We start from the raw sequence: 19,319 nt of genomic DNA, 5'->3' as shown, positions 1-19,319 counted from the left end.
ATTTTCTTCTGCTTTTGCCTCTTTGTTTCTCCCAGCAGCCACTAACAGTTTTGTTAGTGAGCAGCATCTGACCATCACTATGATGTATAATTTGTTTTTCATTTCCTGGTTTATATATTATTTTTATCAATTCCAATGATTTAAAAAATATATCAAATAAAACTTTGGTGATTGAGAGCTGGGAAGATCTCTTATTAAAGCTGAATAAAGAAATCTTACAGAGACTTCAGGCCATTTCATAAAGGCTATGGATTACAGACAGAAATATAACTTTTATTAAATGCTGTAAATAATCTAATTGCCTCTTATATTAACAACAAAATTTAACTAGTATGTCAGAATTCCTGTAATTGATATTAACAAAAAGCACATTGAACCCAAAGTTCTCAAGTCATTCTCAGTTTGCTGATGAACTTTCCCAACAGACATCTTCTTGGCTTGTACCTAGCAGGCTAAAAGAGAACTCTGTTGACTCCTTGAATTCCAGGCTAGCAAGCCCTCCTGTGACAAGCGTTTTACAAAGGCACTTACGTTTTTGTAATGTGTGACACTTTTATAGATGTCTGTGCTGGGGACACTTCCAAGGCCGTTCCATGATGGGCTGCAAGAAGGGAAATGAACATCAGCATTTTTTTTTTTTTGCAACAGTCACTTTTTCAACTAAAAAGTTAAAAAGAAATAACAGCTATGAAAGAGAACATCATTCTGGTGCTTTGGACTCTGTCTTTATTGCAAATGACATTTTCCTGTATCTAACTCTGAAATGAACAGCTGGTGTTTGCGTGGAACTGAAGAAAGAGGAAGTAACTGAGAGCAGCTTCTGATGGCTGGGGGATAATGAGCACTTTCTGTGCATAACGATTATAGGGGAAGTGCCAAGCTTTCTCACATGGTAAATCGTCTGGAAGCCCGACCATAACTCCGAATGACCAGCATGGTTATCTTCATTTTTATTAATTCTAAAATGGTGTTCCAGGGAGTTAAAGACAGACGCACACTGAGTATAGGGCACATAGCTTTCATCTTTAACTTATAGGTCTGTGGTTTCTTCTACTTCTTTGTGACTTACAGCAACCTCTTGATGGAGTATGGTATCTACAAGAGATTAGATTAGTCTCTTGTTTTAGAAACAGCAGCAGGGTGAAATGAGTCCTGCCTGCTGACCAGACCACTGATTTCCTGTTCTGGGTGCGATCAGATAAACTCCATGTTTCTCCAACTGTGACTGGCAACATATGCTGAATGCAGCCCCTGGAGAAGGACTGTCTGTTTGAGGCCCTTTCAGTATTGTGCTCTCTGGATCCAGATTATAATTACTGGAAATTAAATACTGTGAAGGGTGTTGCTTTTCATTGGGTAGGATCCTGTTTACCAAACCAGCAACTAAATCATACCACCAAGTTTTCCCTTGGTTCACAACACTGAACTCATTTTTAAGTTAAAGCTTGTCAGTTATTCTTTGTCTTAAAAAAATAAAAACATCTTTCTCGAGTGGACTCAAAACAACAGAACACTGAGCACACACGCAACACAGGAGGCAATGTCATCTACGGTTTCTTCTCTATTCCCTAGAAGCAAACTGGGCCCTCTGGAAGCTGATGAACCTTTTCATCACCCTGTTCTCTTAGGGTGCTGAGGGAGACAGCCACAGGCTTTTCAAGAAGGCACCACCATGCCAGGGGAGGGAGGGAGGGAGGGCAGAGAGTTGGTGGGTGGAATAGGAGAGGTGAACCCATGCTAAGCTGAAGATATCTATGTCAGTGATTTTCCAGGGGTCTTCTGTCATCACTGCCCAAGCGCAGGCAGAGAAGAAGCCAGATGTCTAGAAAGGCAAGGGAAAACTAAAGGAGAGGGCGCTGTGTTTCCCCAAGTCCAGGTGGACACATAACAAAAACCAAAGTCAGAACAAAATCATCACCACCACAGACAATCTGCCTTCAGCTTGCCTCACCTGTCCTCATAGGCTGTTCCACCATGTGACTCATAGCTCTCCTGTTCCCACCGAGCATACGAACTAATCTTATTTACTTCACATAATTGGGCATGTGCCTCATTTGTCAGATTTGAATGAATCCTGGCTGTAATAACTGTTTTTAAAGTTTTCAGTTACATAACGAGTTACTAACTTCAAAAAAGTAAAACAGGTTAGAATATATTGAGGAGTTGACCTGTTGTTTCATGCTGGTGCCCAGTTCTGTGCCTGGTGCCCAGTGCCTCTAATATTCTCCCAATTTAAAACTGATGTAAACAAAGCAAGCCCAGTCTTTGGCTGATCTATGTATCCTCCCACTTTAGCACAGCCAAAGGAGAACAGAGTGGAGCATGTGAGGAAAGGCATAGATTCAGGGATGAGTTGCATTGGGGTTCACCTGCCGATTAGTAACTGTAAGCATTAAAAATGATCTTTAAATTTCCTGAGCTTAAACTTTTTCACCTATAGAGTAAGACCAATCAGAGCTACTCAGCATTGTAAAGTGCTGTGTGTATGCATCATATAATCACTCAATGTGTAATTTTTTAAAAAGTAGTATCTGTTTATGGAAACAAGCTAGGAAAATCCAGGCTGTTCTGTCTGTGAGATACCTGTTTTTTGGTTTGTTTGTTTGTTTGTTTGTTTGTTTGTACTTACAACTGAACTCTCAGGACCACAGTCAGTAGTCCAAATAAAAGGCCAGCTAACAAACCCAGGTCCAGTCCCAGAATGATGGACATTACGCATGTAAACACCCAGATAACCTAGAAGGGAATGGAAATGAAAAGAATTACATTTCATTACAAAGAATAACAGTCAAGTGATTGGAAACAAACTGTCCCAGAGGTATAGGACTGTCGCACAGATGACATCAAGGCTCTGGTTTCTCAATACTACTCTAATTCGGCTCTAGGATTCCAAAAGTTCAGACTAGCCTTAGGAGATGGGGCATAAGGATGTGACAGGAGCAGCCAGGATATGTGGAGGGTCACTTACAGCATCAGTCTTATTCTGCCTCCACAGACAAGGGACGTCACACACCTGCATGAACATCCCTTTCAGGTTAGCAATGACGACAGCTGCCAAGACGGACTGCACAGAGAATGAAGGCTGTGTTATTCAAGGCAAAGGTTTCCATGTGTTGATTTCTAATCTCCAGCTCTTTCCCTGACAACAGTCTGGTGAAGAGGAACTGGTGCACAGAAAAGCAGGGTTTTACCTTCTGCAAGGGTTCCAGAAGCTTCCCCAGGGCAACAATGGCGATCATTACAATCATAGCTGAGATGATGCCAGCAACCTGAAAGATACTTTCCGTGAGGTGGACTCACCCTGCTCACCACAGGTATGCATAGGAGTCTGCACACAGACACAGTTACTTCTTCCTCATCTCTCCCTTTCTGCTCAGGATTTAGAAAAATGAGCATTATTTGCTAGGCCCATGCAATATGAAAAAAAAAACAGAGCAATATATACCCATTATTGCTGAGAAATTAAAGAAAATATGAAAACGAAGCCTGACAGTGTAAGGCTGGTTTGCCTTGGATTTTGTTTGAGTGGCTGGTATGGGTGTGAATTAGGAGGTCATCCTTCTGGTTGTTTGCCGTGACATGAGATGCAGACCCTCATAGTTTGGGGAAAGAATCCTTGTGGTGCATTGTGGAAGCAGCAGCCATAATGGTTACTCACATTGTATCTGTAGCTCAGAATTGCCATGAAAACCCCCGAGAAAATAAATTAAGCCATCTTATTACAAATCCACAGTGTCACATTGACATACCACAGCTCCTGTCTCCTCCGACAGTTGCAGACACAGGTTGCAAACACTGGCTGCAGCAGCGGAGCAATCATGGAGGAAAGGAAGCTCAGAACTTTACCTTCGCTGACAAAAAAAGCTCTGCTAAGATCCATAAATAGTTAGGAGAGAGGCTGAGGGGGTAGGGCCTATTCCTGGTCTGATCAGTTGGCTTGGCCAATGAATTCTTTGCTGAGACATCGTGGGGAATAGCTGAGCAGACTAGAGTCTCTGAAACAAAGGAGAAGAAACAGGGAACCAGAAGCAGACCAGTCAGAGCGAGGAAGGGGAGAGACAACTGAGCGCAAGCACTACCCTGGCTAAAGGAAGCAGGCACAGCAAATGTAAGAGGAGAACATTCGTTCCATCTGGTACACTGGCCGCTTCTGTTTATACGAGTCAGCCTGGGTAATATCGTGAATACATAGGTATTAAAAATCTCACTTTTCAAGCCTAACCTTTTTTTCTGTCATCTTCTGACTCCGTGGTCCAGGTTCCCAGCACCAAGATGAACAGTTCCCTCTTTTGTCTAAGAAACTAGTATCCTCCTCCTCCTTCCCTTCCCTACACCTCCCTCCTCCTCCCTTCATGCCCTCCTCCTGTTATTTCACTTGTATTTATTGAACTGCTTTCACCTAGGCTCTAGGCATTGATAGCAGGTATATTTGGAGACAGGGACAAGTGTCGGCACAACTCTGGGCAGGAGATTCTCCATTCACCAAGGATGTATGATAGTAAGTCTCTAATTATAGAGCCAAGGCTAAGTTTGATCACAATACTAAAACCTGTAAGGGATTAGTTACTTGAATTTACTGAATAAGGCTGCTTTGTGGGAAAAACGTAGATTTTTATATCTTTGAGAAGATTCAATTCCTGGCAAGTTAATTATTGTTAAGAGAAAGCGTAATTCGAGCTATAGATTAATTTGTATTAATTACTGTTCTATGAGCCAGCAGAAGTCGGAGTAGGGATGAGAAAAAGGACAGCAAGGAAGCCTACAGTTAAACACAGTCAAAGTCTACCAACATTCACTGTTCTATTTGTTCTTCAACATCTGTATGTTAGGTGCCAAGGGGCCGTTCCTCCCTCAAGGTGTAGAGTAATCTGCATTTAGTAGTCAGTGTGTGTGTGTGGCTTTGCATTGTCTCATTTAATCTTCACAGGGTCCCTTTGAGGTGGGTATAATTAGTAGCCCCATTCGTGCTAAAGTCGAGGCTCAGGCACAAAATAAGAGAAACCACATAGGAGGACTTGATAGTTTTTTGGTCACAGATCCCTGGGATTTCAGTCCAAGGTCTTAGACTTTTAACCCTAGAACTTAATATGGTTTTCAGTAATTAAATACCAAGCCATTTCTGCTTGTTTCTTCCTTCAGTGCTGAACTTCTGGCATCCTTCCCTCCTAAATATAATACAGGCCAGTGTGTGGCAGAGGATATTAACTTACCAGAACACCATTATCCCTGAGCCCTTTGCCAAGGAGGGCACTTTACACATTATTACTGGGGCAGGCGGCCCATGCCTTGTCTAGGAGATAACAGCAGGAGAATGGCCGTGAGCAGCTCAGCTCTAGCTGCACCCACTTGGGACCACATGTCCTGGGGAGCTGGTCAGTGCCTACCTCTATAGTGAGCAGCAGGGATCCAGCTGCTGACAGCTTCTGCTAAAACAGGCGCAGCTTTGAGACTGCCCCTTGACAGGAGAGCTCTGCTTTTGCTTCTTAGTGCTTACTGGGTTCCCTTTACCTGTTTCTTCCATGCCAGAAATAACTTCGAAAAGCTTATAAAAAATTCCTCTAAAAATTAAAATTAAAATTTGCTTCAATGTAGTCAAATAATTGGGAGAGGCCATTTTAAAAGGAGAGGAACATCACACATATGTGATGATGTCATCTGTACTATGGTGACACCATCTATATTGTGGTAATGTCATCCCCATTGTGGGGACATCAAATGTGCTGTGAGAACCTTAACAGCTCTTCCTGGCAAGTCACTGCTGGAGTCATTGTTTTCTTGGTATTTCCTTTCATTTTTATGTCTCTGCTTTAACAAAACTCTTGACAACTTTATGTGTTTTACAACAGTTTGGCTTTATTCTATTTTATAGTCTTGGACCTCTTCTTTTTTCTTCCTTCCTTCCTTCCTTTTTTCTTTCTTTCTTTTCTAAATAATGTTTTTTCTTACGTTAGGAAGCTAAAGCTTGACAGAAATGCAGTCCTGGCCTAAGGCTTGTCTTTGGTCTGCACAGAGCTGAGTCTGGTTTCAAGCAGACTCTGAGAATGTTTCCTGGGCTTTCTGGATGGCTTCAGGAGGCATTAGCCAGTTTTATGGTTACCTTGTGAAAGCAACAACCAAAAGCCATATTTAAGAGGCAAAATTAAAGCCATATTCAGAACTTCAAGAACAAAACTATTACTAAGGAAGAAATACCAAAATATTACAGCAAAAAAGTCTTGTCTATCAAATTCTTGTTCTGTGGGACTAAAAACCTCTAGAGGAAGTTGCTCACTTTTGAAAAGGAAATATGAATGGGAAGTACAATAAATCGGGGCTGGAGAGAGTTCGTTGGCCAAGAGCACTCACTGGCTGCTCTGCTAGAGGGGAGCTACGTTGCACTCCCAACACCCACACGGTGGCTCCCAGCCATCTGTAACTCTAGTCCGGGGGCATCTAGCACCCTCTTCTGGCCTCCCAGGCCACTGCACATATGTGGTGCGCAGATATATGTGCAGATAAACACCCACACACATCATTTAAAGACAATATTATAGCTTACAAAGCTGAAAAGAGCTTCATTTTCCCGCTGTGGTGCTGGAGATGGACCTCGAGGGCTCAAACACGCAGAGCAAGTGTTCTACACTACACTGTATCCTCAGCTTCTTCTCCCTTTTTCTTTTGAGACAGGGTTTCACATCATTATCACAGATGGTCTCAAATTCATTCTGAAACCCAAACAGAGATGTCTTGTACTTGGGAACCTGGGGTCAATCCTGCCTGGATTGATAAAGCAGCTGGAATTACTGGCCTGTGCTACCACCAGGTTAAGCTTTGGGAAATGGTTTATGTTTTTTCTTTTAAACCAGGATCTTGTTCTCTCTAGATTACAAACTGATAAACAGTATTGTTGTTTATTTACTAATGAGTGTGACTGTCCCTGGTTAAGCAGGTGAGTGTAGTTATCAGCCAGGTGAGAACTGACACATAAGGATTTGACAATCACAGTTTCAGGAGACCATACATGTTGCTTTTTAAAAAGTCTTTTCTTTATTGATTTTTTTATTGAGCTCTACATTTTTCTCTGTTCCCCTTCCTGCCTCTCCCTTCCCCTTCAACCCTCCCCCAAGGTCCTCGTGCTCCCAATTTTCTCAGGAGATCTTGTCTTAAAAAGTCTTTTATAAGGGTTGGCCATGTCAAAGAGACGAGACCCAAGTTGGATCAGACGAGGAAGCACAAGTCCCTCTCTCTGCAGGCTAAGTGTCATGTTCAGTTCTTGTGGAAGCCTCTCTGAGCCATCATCCCCTTCCTGTTCCCCACTGTCACCCATACCTGTGTCTTTCCTCCAGTGCTCTCCTGGACAGCCGTTCGAGACAGAGCAGTGGTGGCCACAAAACAGGAGAAGAATCCTGAGAAGACATTGCTTATCCCAAAGGCAACAAATTCCTAAGGGAGAGACTGGGTTACAGTGATGTTGCCAAGAGAATGCTCACCGGACTCTCACCAGGTGGCCATCAGGATGGCTTAGTGGATACAGATATTTGCCTTGCAGACACAATAACATGAATTCAAGTTCTAGAACCATGAAAAAGTGAAGAGAGAGAGAGAGAGAGACCTGACTCCAGAAAGTTGTCCTCTGACCTCCACACATGTTCTGTGGCACACACACATGCACACATCATGTGAATACATACAACAATCATTTATAAGGGAAATAAATTACTGAGAGTTACTTGAATACATGGAAAGTGTTTTGTCTAACTTGATAGACGACTTTTATGTTACTTTTGACCTGACTGGACTAGCATTTTTAATTAGTGCTTGTAACAGCTAGTTTTGTGTCAGCTTGACACAAGCTAGAGTCATTTTGAAAGAAAGAACCTCATTTAAGAAAATACCCCTACCAGATTGGCCTGTAACTAGACATCTAAAGCATCTTCCTTCTTTCTTTCCTCCTTTCTTTCTTTCTTTCTTTCTTTCTTTCTTTCTTTCTTTCTTTCTTTCTTTCTCTCTCTTTCTTTTTGCTTCCTTTCTTTCTTTTGGGAAGTGGGTTCTAGACAAGATTTTGCTGTGTAGCCCTGACTGTTCTGACTAACTCTGTAAACAAGACTGACCTTGAACTCAGAGGTCTCTTTGTCTTTACCTCCCAAGAGCTGTAATTAAAGGAGTGCACCACTACTGCCTGGCTTGTAGGGCATTTTCTTGATTAACGATTAATTGGAGGGCTCATCTTACCATAAGCAGTGACACCCCTGGGCTGTTGGTCTTGGGGTCTATAAGAAAATAAGCTGAGCAAATCATGGGGAGCAACTAGTAAACCACGCTCTTCTAAGGCCTCTGCATCAGTTCCTGTCTCTAGATTCCTGCGTTGAGTTCCTGCCCTGACTTCCCTGGGTGATAGACTGCAAGCTATAAACTGAAATAAAACCCTTTCTTCCTCAGGTTGCTTTTGGTCATGATGTTTTATCAGAGCAATAGAAACTCTGACCAAGGCAGTGTTACTTTAGCTTACTTCTTAAGAAGCAAGGTGACTTACCTTGCATATTTCAAAAAAAAAAGTTTAATTATCAAGTACGGGAAAGAAAATAATTCAACAAAGGCCAGTGAAAGAAACCATCAGTTTCCTTAGGTGATACCAAAATTTCTCCCCAGTTGTGTTTCCTTTTCTTGATTTTAGTCTTATAAACTCAGCTCAACAAATAGGTGACCATACCTGGTTTCCGTCGATGAGATAATCATACTTGGTGCCATAGACTTTTCCTACAGACACTGCAATAGCATAAGCCACCACAGCAATGGAAAAGGATGCAGCCAGCATGTCGGAAAACAGGCCCACAGACGGAAGTGCAGGAGGCAAGAACCTAGTAAGTGAAAAGCTGTTGTGAAGATTTGACAGCTTTTTCCCAACCTTACCAAATGCTGTGTCCACTCAGTCACATGGTACACACAGAAGGACACAGACCAAGGAAACAAAAGCACGTGAGATGCGTAAGAAGGAACATCTGCCTTTCTAGTTTTTAACCAGAAGGTAGTGCTAGGTTACTGGCTGCTTGAGAGTGTTTTTGCTTTTGTTTTTATACCCCTGACATGAATAAATCTGTCACTAGGGGTTCATGCCACTGCATATGTAGCATTTTTCCTCATACAGTTTCACCTTCAAGGTCTTTGGTGATACAGGAGATTCTCGGTATATTATAAAGTTTGGTCTGTGTGAAAAGATGTCAGTTTTGTTGAAGAGAAAGAATATTTGATACTGAAAGAACTCAGCTGAAAATCCTAAAGAGTGTGACAGTTAAAAACCTTAATTTTCAGAAGGAAAAAACCCTCATCCAACACTAAATTTATGTAATTATAATCATCCTGCACAGTCACTAAAATAACACAATGATTGCATTTTCACAGATTATTTAACAAAACTAGAAAGATATAAACACAATTATGAGATTAATTCCTAAATTTAAAAGTTTGGAGGAAGAGCTTCATTTACCTATAAAATGTCCATATAGTACAACCCCCCAAATCTCCAGTCATTAAAACAAGTCCCTCCACCTGTGTATCTTATAATTAAATAAAGATAAAGTGGAAGTGGGAGTTTTAGAGACTCACAGTAGAGAAGTTTTGAGTTAATGACCTCAGAGTACTAGGGAACCTGTCTACACAAGTATCTGTGACTACAAAACAACTCAGTCTCTGGGGTCGAAATTCCGCAGCTCAAGTTTCTTTGCAACTTTGATCATTGCATTTCTTCCGGTCGTAGCCTTTACAACCTTAATGTTGATCTTCTAGTGTAAATTTTCTCAAAGTTACCTGATCAGAAGACTCACTTGAGACACTTTGGAAAAAGAATCGTTTCTAGGCCTCTCCAAGCAGTCTGAATACATAGGTTTGAGGTGTGAAGCAGGAATTTGTGTTAAAACAGGTGAAGGGTGTTACCAAAGGCACATGTCTAACACTTGAATGGGTAATATGCAGAATAAGCTTCGTGAACCAGTTGTTTTTTAGATATCTTTAAATTGGTATTGGAAAAGCTGTAGGAGTTTTACTCAAATGAGACCATTTGCTGTGGAAGCACTGAGGAGTCTCGGTTACAAGCATAGAAAATCTAGGACAACAGGGGCCATCATTGATTGAAAAGAAGAGAAACTACCGTTTTAAATGGTGTAGTCAGTATTATAGATGTGGTGAATATGTAGGCTTCCTCTTAACTGTAGTATGAGTTACTTCATCTGTTCTGCATTTTTATGAGAGCTCTCAGTGGCATTTCACAAGCTTGAGTTGAGGCTTCAGCTGTGTGATTACCAATGTCTTACAGAAGAACTTTCCCAGGCTCACACAAGCTGACAGTGACAGAGATGGATTAAGGACCTTGGCCTTTTACTCTTCTAATTCACAAAATGTCCAAATATATGTGAAATTTACATGAAAATAATGCAACTTATTTATAGGTATGAAAGATAGTATTTTAATGCATGATTGATTACATGGTAGGGAATTTAAGCCAAACAGCCTAGATTCCTTAAACAAATTGTTCATAATGCAATCAATGCTAATTGTGATTATGCTCCTGTTACACTATAATTATACATACGTATTTTAATCAGGAGTCTGGTACTGAATGTACATGTCCTGTCACACTGTAAGAAAACGGAGCATGTATGTTTTGCTTTTATCGACCAGCCTGAACTTGATCTTCAAATGCACTGTTCATCTGATGCTTTGTGCACATGGTATTTCTTCAAGATCCCACGAAAGAAAGACTATCAGTGGTGAAGCGAAACTGGCAATAAAAGTTTCACTTAAACAAAACACTGCCTTAGTTTATTGGTGCTATCTGAGAGGAATGCCACACTCACCCACTTGGGATGGACTTAACAATGCCAGCATTGTAGTTTTTTTCCAAGTCGGCCCCATAGGAAATGGCAGTGGCAATTACTGTCTGAAATAAAAGAAATAAATGGAAAAAAACAACTCCATTAACTTTAACAATTGCTTGCTTGTCAGCCTAATTAGTGATGAATTTTATGACCATATATTCTACTTACCACAATCACTTCTATAGGAATAGGAACTGGGATTTTGTGTTTAAATCGGTCATTTAATTCCTTGACAGCCATACAGATGATGATGGTAAGTAACCCAGCAATGAAATCCGCAATATTGGTGTCACCGATATTTTGAAAAATCTCAATTAGTGTCTGTAAACAGAATATGAGTGTATATGACATACGCTATACAGACATACACATAGGAACAGTTCTCCCACGTGAACAGTTTTATCACATCAAATGGCACAAGTGAGTCTTATGCAAAAAAAAAAAAAAAAAAAAAAACTTAACAATGGGGCAGGTAAGATGGCTCAGTGGGTTAAAAAACTCGCTGGCAAGACTGATGATCTCGGTCCTATCCTCAGAAACCATATGACTGAAGGAGAAAACTGACTCCTGAAAACTGTTCTCTGACTGCCATACCTTTTCTGTAGCACACATGAAAATACACATGTACACATATACAAATAAATAAATAATGATTTAAAAGTCATAAAATATGTTGGCTAATACAAGGACCATTAAGCAATAAAATTTCTAAAATACACATTTGCATAAATAAATAATAGAAAACTATTATTAAAGTTGTAAAAATGTATTGACTAATACAAGGAACACTGAGAACATGTAATTTCTAACACACACATGTACACAGAGCTACTATTTGTGATTAACTTGGAGAAGTGATTTTTACATTTTTTTGTGTTTGTTTATCTGTATTTTTTAGGATAAAATGGAGAGTTTTTCAAGGAAAACTATGGAATACTATCTTTTACTTACAGAAAAATAAACCAAATTTCTGTCTTAAGGAGGCTGTACAGGTGCTATTCAGAGGTCTATATATAAAGAGTGTTGCTGAAACCAAAGTCTGACAAACTGAAAGGTCTAGCTACTTTTCTTGGGTTCCAGTCAACATCCTAAGTAATGTTCTTCCCCCAACCTGAATGATGCAGACTATAGCAACAAAAACCTCCAAAAAGTGTTCCATATGAAAATCCAAGTGGTACTGATCAATACTCTATAGCAAATTAAAACCACTGAATGGGTGCATAGGCCAAGTATATATTGTTTAGAAATTATCTTAACACTAAAAGCCATTCTCTCCAAGTGACAGAGAAGCCAGCTCAAGGAAACCCATTTTGTTTTGTAAACATAAGGACTCTGGGAAACCATAGTCGTCTTCAAGGGTGTCAGTAGGGAGACTTCAAGGCAGAACAGTGGCATCTTTGTTCTTTCGCGCCTCTTAGGTAAGTCATGTCTCAGGGAGGCGTCTCTCAATTCTATAAGACAAGTCTGCCAGTGGCCACTTTCCTTTGAATGAGTCTGTTTATAGTCAGGTTTTAATTTGACATAAAGGAATGGTGCATCTGAGGAGTTAAAACATGTATCTTAGTTTATTTATGCAGATAAGTGAAATACTGTAAATAATTATCATGATAATCTGGTGTCGGGCATATAAGGAACATCAGTTCATTTTGCCAGCAGCCTCACCTGTCTGGAGTGCTTCCAGGAGTAAGGAGCTGGAGAGTTTTTTACAAGCAAAATTTATCTCAGCAAGTTTTGGGGCTAGAATTTAGGCATTTATCTTGGAGGAAGCCTTTTCAACTTTCTCTTAGAATTTTTGCTCTCACCTTAAACCCAATATGTCAAGTTAACTCTGCTTTCCAGAGACACTTAACATTGTTTTTGTTTTTTTTTTTGATACAGGGTTTCTCTGTAGCTTTGGAGCCTGTCTTGGAACTAGTTCTTGTAGATCAGGCTGGCCTCAAACTCTCAGAGATCCGCCCACCTCTGCCTCCCGAGTGCTGGGATTAAAGGCGTGTGCCACCACTGCCCGGCTTAACATTGTTAAAGACAGAAATATTGGGCAACAAGATGAACCAGGTGGCTGAAGAATGGAAGAAAAACTGGGAGAAATACTACCACAACAAAATCCCAGGGTATCTCACACAGGAGGCAACAATCCTGTCACCTATCCCACAGGCTACTCCGTTTTGGCCAGCTGGTTCTTTACATAATCAACTTTCTTTTAAAAAACAGTACATTATCAATTATTTGAGAAATTTATACCAGGTATTTTGATCATACTCATCCCACCCCCAACTCCTCTCAGATCCACTTCCACCTCCCTATCCACCCAGTTTTGTATTCTTTCCCAACCCCAACTGTGTTGCACAAATACTCTTCGGTGTGGGGCCTGCCCTTATATAATCAAGTTTCTAATGAGAACTCTTATCAATCCATGAGCTAGCTATAATGCTTTGACTGTTTATACAATGGAGGTTTACTTTCAACTTCAAACAGGAAAGTTAATTTGGAAATCATTTGTTTGACTACATTCCTAGCACTCAGGAGGCAGAGGCAGGAGAATCTTGAGTTTAAAGCCTGCCTGGACTGACTCACTGACTCTTTATAATAGTGTACAACAGAGAGTTCAGGAGCAGCCTGTTTAAAACCTCTCTCTATCTCTCTTTCTCTCTCTCCCTCCCTTCCTTCCTCCCTTCCTCCCCCCCCTCTCTCTCTTCCTCCCTCCCTCCATTTGGACCGAATACCCTGATCATAAAAATATTTCATTTTACAAAAATCATCAACAGGGCTGGGGAAATGGCTCAGTCAATGTAGTGTCTGATACTCAAGTATAAACTCCTGAGTTCAGACTCTCAGTACCCAGATAAAAAACTGAGTACTGCAATGCCTGTCTGGAACCCAGCACCAGGGAAGTTGAGGTAGGTGGGTCCCTGGAGCTCACTGACCAGGCAGCCTAGGCAACTCGATGAATTCAGTGAGAAGCCCTGTCCCTAAAAGCAAGGTGGACAGCAATCCAGGAAGACACCTGACATCAGCCTCGGCCTCTACATATGGGCAAACATGGATTTGTGCGCACACCACACATGAATACTCACACACACACATTTTAAAATTATTTTTAAAGTTACTCCATGATTCTTATTTAATTTTTAAAAGTTGTCCTAGTTTGGTTTCTGGTACTGTAATAAAATGTTCTGAGCAAAAGCTATTTGGGAAGGAAAAGGTTTATTTGGGTTCCAGGTCCATCATTGGGGAAGTCAAGGCAGAGATTTATGTAGAAACCACTGAGGAACACTGCCTATTGGCTTGCTCAGCTTGCTTTCTTTTACAATCAGGACCACACCCCTGCCCAGGAATGGTACCGCCTACAGTAGGCTGTGCCCTCCCCAACACCAGTCATTAAGGAAGAAAACGGCCCACACATACGCTCACAAGCCAGTTTGATGAAGGAAATTCCTCAGTTAAGGCTCCTTCGTCCTGGGTGACTCTAGCAAAAGGTAGCACAGAAATTAATTAAACCTTTGAATAAAAAGAACCTCTCGGGGCTATAAAGATGGCTCATAGGTTAAGAACACTGACTGCTGTACCAGAGACTTGGGTTTGATTTCCAGCACCTTCATGTAACTTAAAAACATCTGTAACTTGATCTAAAGAGAGAACACTCAACAGAGGAATCTAAAATGACTAAAAGACACTTAAGGAATGCTCAACATCCTTAGCAATCGGAGAAATGCAAATCAAAACAACTCTGAGATTCCATCTTATACCTGTAAGAATAGCCAAGATCAAAAACACTGATCACAACTTATGCTGGAGAGGTTGTGGGGAAAAGGGAACACTCCTGCATTGCTGGTGGGAGTGAAAGCTGGTACAACTCCTTTGGATATCAGTGTGGTGATTTCTCAGAAAATTAGGAAACAACCTTCCTCAAGACCCAGCAATGCTTTTTGGGTGTATATCCAAAGGATGCTCAATTGTGCAAGAAGGACATGTGCTCAACTATGTTCAAAGCAGCATTGTTTGCCATAGCTAGAACCCGGAAACAACCTAAATGTCCCTCGACTGAAGAATGGATAAGGAAAATGTGGTAAATTTACACAATGGAGTACTATACAGCAAAAAAATAAATAAATAAATAAAATAAAGACACCTCGAAATTTGCAGGCAAATGGATGGAACTAGAAAACATCATTTTGAGTGAGATAACCCAGACCCAGAAAGACACCTATCATATGTACTCACTCATAAGTGGTTTTTAAACATAAAGCAAAGAAAACCAGCCTACAAATTACAATCCCAGAGAATTTAGACAACCATGAGGACTCTAAGAGAGACTTACATGGATCTATTCTACATGGGAAGTAGAAAAAGACAAGGTCTCCTGAGTAAATTGAAAGCATGGGGACCTTGGAAGAGGGTTGAAGGGGAGGGGAGGGGAGAGACAGAGGGATGGGAAAATGTAGAGATCAATAAAAATCAATTAAAAAATAACTAATTTCAGGACAGGCTACAAAGCGACAGAGAAATTCTGTCTCAAAAAACAAAAGAAAAAAAATCTGTTACTCCAGTTCCAGAGGATCCAGCGCTGTGTTCTGGCCTCTGCAAACACTGTGTAGATACATGGTGCACATACATGCAGGCAAATACTCACACATAGATTTAAAGTAAGCCTGAATAAAGTTCCAAGAATCCCTGGTGCGTTTTAAATGCTACAAAGAGCAAAATCACACACCTGCATTGAGCAAAGCATGTGACCTATAGCTGCTTGTACTGTGAGCTCAGCATTTCTCGTGGAAAGTTCTACAACAGAAAGTTTAATCTGTAGAGGAATAAATCTCAGCTATATAAATTAAAGTGGCCTGACTGTTGACAATAAAATAAATTCCAAGAAAGGACTTAACACTAATTATAATTTAATTTTTGTCAGAGTTCTAAATTATAGATCAATATAATTCTGTAGTTTAGCCTAGGATTCTAAACACAGGTCAAATTGAGATATCAGCTATGGCTAATATTTTATCCATTATATTGTTTAAAAAATTTTAAAACCACTTCGTTTGGAATAATAGTTATCACCATTACAAAGCCATAAGGAAAAACATATGCTTAATAGGTATCTGAGAAAAGGCGCTGGATAACTTTTAGAGTTGACTTTCTTTTAGTTCCTCTCTGTAAGACTGTAACAACCTTTTCCAATCACCTCCCAGCATCTCCTGCTACAGATACTTTCAGGATAGATAGATGATAGATAGATAGATAGATAGATAGATAGATAGATAGATAGATAGATAGATAGATAGAAACATGCTGAATCAAAAAACAGCCTGTGTTGGGCCCCAGAGGTGAGCCTATTTGCTGTTACTCTGCTAAGCAGACAGACTACCAAACTGCCCTCTGGATTCATCTCTATGCCAATAAAATGGGGCAGCTTCAAGACCTCATCAGAGAAGCCTCTTTGTGCAGTGTGCAGTGGTTAACTTGGAAACTCGCAATTGATCAAAGACCAGAGAATGAGAGTCAGTAGAGTGTCTTTATCACCATCCCCCAAAGGCTCAGTGAACTACAGAAAAGGGGCAGGAAGATTTGAGGAGGCCGAATTCAGGGAGTGATATGGTGCCTTCTAGAAGTAACAGCACCACTGACTCCTGAACTCACGGTAGCTGTGGTTGCTTGCATAAGCCCTACACATTTAAGTCAACCAGAATCCTGACGTGAAGTGAGGACTCAGAATTTCTCACCCTTGATTGAGAGGCCACTGACAGCAGATGGATCCTGAAAGAGAGTGGTGAACCACCATGTGGGGCTGGGAATGAAGCCAGAGCTTCTGAGAAAAAACAAAACAAAACAACAACAAAATCAAGTGCTCATAAACACTGACCCATTTCTCTAGCTGCAGGACCACACAATATTCAACATTTTCAAATCCACAGAAGTAGAAAGTAGTCGAAACAAGACTCTAACTCCAGTCTGTTGGTGTTATGACTGTTAGCCATGGTGTTACTCTTTCTCCATCTATTCTGTTAGCCTAGTATCCAGTCTGCTGGGAGCACTTGATAACATTTACTAAAGGAGGGAGCAATACGCCGAGTAGTGAGGAATTATGGCACTGAAACTAACCTTTTACAACCTTGCTCTTTTATAGATGTGTTATGGCTATATGTTTTCAGATGCTAATTTTCTAATCTTTTAGCTCAGGCTGACTTCAAATCACTGTGTAGGTGAAGATAGCTCAGAACTTCTGATCCTTCTGCCTTTATTTCCCCAATGTTAGGATTATAGGGATGCGTCTTGTGATGGAAGTTGAACCTAGGGCCTCACGTATGCTTGGCACGCACTCTATCAACTGAGCTACATGCCCAGTTCCTGGGGTTTTTTTGTTGTTGTTTTATTTTGTTTGGGGCAATTTTTTGATGCTTTTCTGTATGGCTTCATTTCTCCAAGTCAGAATGACATCATGTTACTATTATTACCATTTCCCAAGCATCTGTAACATACTTCATATAGAGCGTATACTTAGACCTAAGAACTTCAAAATCCACTTTGTAGGATCAGATCCTTCTTTTGCATCCTTTTGCAAGTTGAATCAGCTTTGAATCTAATGTTCCTTTTCACTTATAATTGCTGAGACATTTACATTATGCAGTTTATGGATGCTCATAATTAGAAAAGGATTGAGAGACACATTTCCAATCATTTCATTTTAAAAACAAGACAGAAAAAGAAAGGCTTGAAATAATAATTCCATCATAATTTTTCTGGAACTTGCTGTATGCCATCCCCTGAACCAATTACCCAGCCACTCACCTCTAACAATCCAATAAGGTAGAAGCTATTTGTAGAACCCATTCTGCAATTTCTGCAGAGACGAGGCATGGTGATTTGTTCATAAGGCTAGTAAGTGGTAAAGTCAAAGTTTTAATCCAGACCCACCCAGCTCCAAACCTGAACTTTTTTTTCAGCCACTACCTTATCTGATATGTCTAGGGGTTTATCAGAGGCAATGAGGAACCAGAAGGCAAGTCTGTAACATCTCAGCCCTGTCATCTTTATTGCTATGCTACCTCAGATCTGTTATGTTTCTGGCGGCCATAGCATCTGGGAAAACTTTGGAGCAGTTAAAAAAAAAAAAATGACGGTTAGCTTATTTCAGAAATTTCAGAGTGTTTCTATGATTCTGAGTGTACCCAGAAAATGGATTCTCCAGGTTCAATCTGGAGAGAGGGAACAGTGGTGTCTCTGCAGTGATAACGCAGCACTTACATAAATAATGGAGAGGATGCCGTTGTAGTTTTTGGTTGAAACATTGAGCACGATCTTTAGCTGTGACACCAGCACTTGGAAGGCGGCAGCTGTCGTGAATCCACCAACCAAAGGGTCTGCCAAGTACCTCACTATGAATCCAATCTGCAAACCTCCAAATACCAGCTAAAGTAAGAAGAAAGGAAAACGTTAGGTGTTTGCCTGACAGAAGAAACAATTCTCCGGAAATACTAGCAAATCAAACTTTGTATGGGTGGAAACACTGCCTTCCACGGCATCACACGCTCTCCCTCAGTTGAATCACGTGTTCTGTTGGCTTTCTTATCTCAGACTTTGCTGACAAGGGATTCTGGTTTCTGTTTGTCTGTTTGACTTGGTTTTTGTGTTTTAAGCTTTCAAGGTTTTCAAAGTCATTTTAGAATCTGACAAAAAACAATGCTACTAGCCGGACGGTGGTGGCGCACGCCTTTAATCTCAGCACTCGGGAGGCAGAGGCAGGCGGATCTCTGTGAGTTCGAGACCAGTCTACAAGAGCTAGTTCCAGGACAGGCTCCAAAACCACAGAGAAACTCTGTCTAGAAAAACAATGCTACTTAGAAAATAACAGAACTAAAAATAATTTTTTATTTCAAGGACTTTGTTTTGCAGTTAGATGCATAAGTCTCCATATTTTAAGATTAATTATTTCAAAGATGAATCACACTCATCTGTGTTTACACATAAGCCTATTTATTACCTGTATGATTCCAACCAGAAGAGTGAGGGTGCTTGCAATCAGTACTCTTGCCGCATCTCTGGTTCCAGTATCTAACGTGGTCGTGTTTGATGCACTTCCGTTACCACTGGGCACAAGAAAGTGGTCATCGGGAGCCATGCTCAGAACAACAGATCCCACCATCAAACTGACCACGGGGAAAGGGCCTGGGGAGAAAGGCTTTGTCAGCTAAGGAATAACGAATCAGACATTTAGACTCAACATGTCTATGTACAATTACAAAGGTGTGTGATAGCCGGGTGTAACAACTAACCAATAATGGATCACAGACATTTGGATTCAACATGTCTATGTACAATTACAAAGGTCTGTGATAGCTGGGTGTAACAACTAACCAATAATGGATCACAGACATTTGGATTCAACATGTCTACGTACAATTACAAAGGTGTGTGATAGCCGGGTGTAACAACTAACCAATAATGGATCACAGACATTTGGATTCAACATGTCTA

At 40.6% G+C, this 19,319-nt stretch overlaps 1 protein-coding gene across 1 annotated transcript in view; it reads right to left on the bottom strand.

The window, feature by feature from the left end:
- Slc26a4 (solute carrier family 26 member 4) overlaps nucleotides 1–19,319 on the bottom strand; it is a 52,853-nt gene that overhangs the window by 24,245 nt on the left and 9,289 nt on the right. Inside the window, exons 4-13 of the mRNA XM_005343919.2 lie at nucleotides 18,826–19,010; nucleotides 18,090–18,254; nucleotides 11,019–11,171; nucleotides 10,830–10,912; nucleotides 8,690–8,837; nucleotides 7,309–7,422; nucleotides 3,192–3,269; nucleotides 2,969–3,064; nucleotides 2,630–2,736; nucleotides 532–601 (exon numbers count right to left, since the gene is read on the bottom strand). Coding sequence (XP_005343976.1) covers nucleotides 532–601; nucleotides 2,630–2,736; nucleotides 2,969–3,064; nucleotides 3,192–3,269; nucleotides 7,309–7,422; nucleotides 8,690–8,837; nucleotides 10,830–10,912; nucleotides 11,019–11,171; nucleotides 18,090–18,254; nucleotides 18,826–19,010 — 1,199 coding nt within the window. The remainder of the gene's footprint in view (nucleotides 1–531; nucleotides 602–2,629; nucleotides 2,737–2,968; nucleotides 3,065–3,191; nucleotides 3,270–7,308; nucleotides 7,423–8,689; nucleotides 8,838–10,829; nucleotides 10,913–11,018; nucleotides 11,172–18,089; nucleotides 18,255–18,825; nucleotides 19,011–19,319) is intronic.

Source organism: Microtus ochrogaster, chromosome 1 (assembly GCF_000317375.1).
Source record: "Microtus ochrogaster isolate Prairie Vole_2 chromosome 1, MicOch1.0, whole genome shotgun sequence".
In the NCBI taxonomy this organism is placed as follows: Eukaryota; Metazoa; Chordata; class Mammalia; order Rodentia; family Cricetidae; genus Microtus; species Microtus ochrogaster.
The sequence above is the reverse complement of the archived record's forward strand: the minus strand, read 5'-3'. Positions and strand labels throughout refer to the sequence as shown.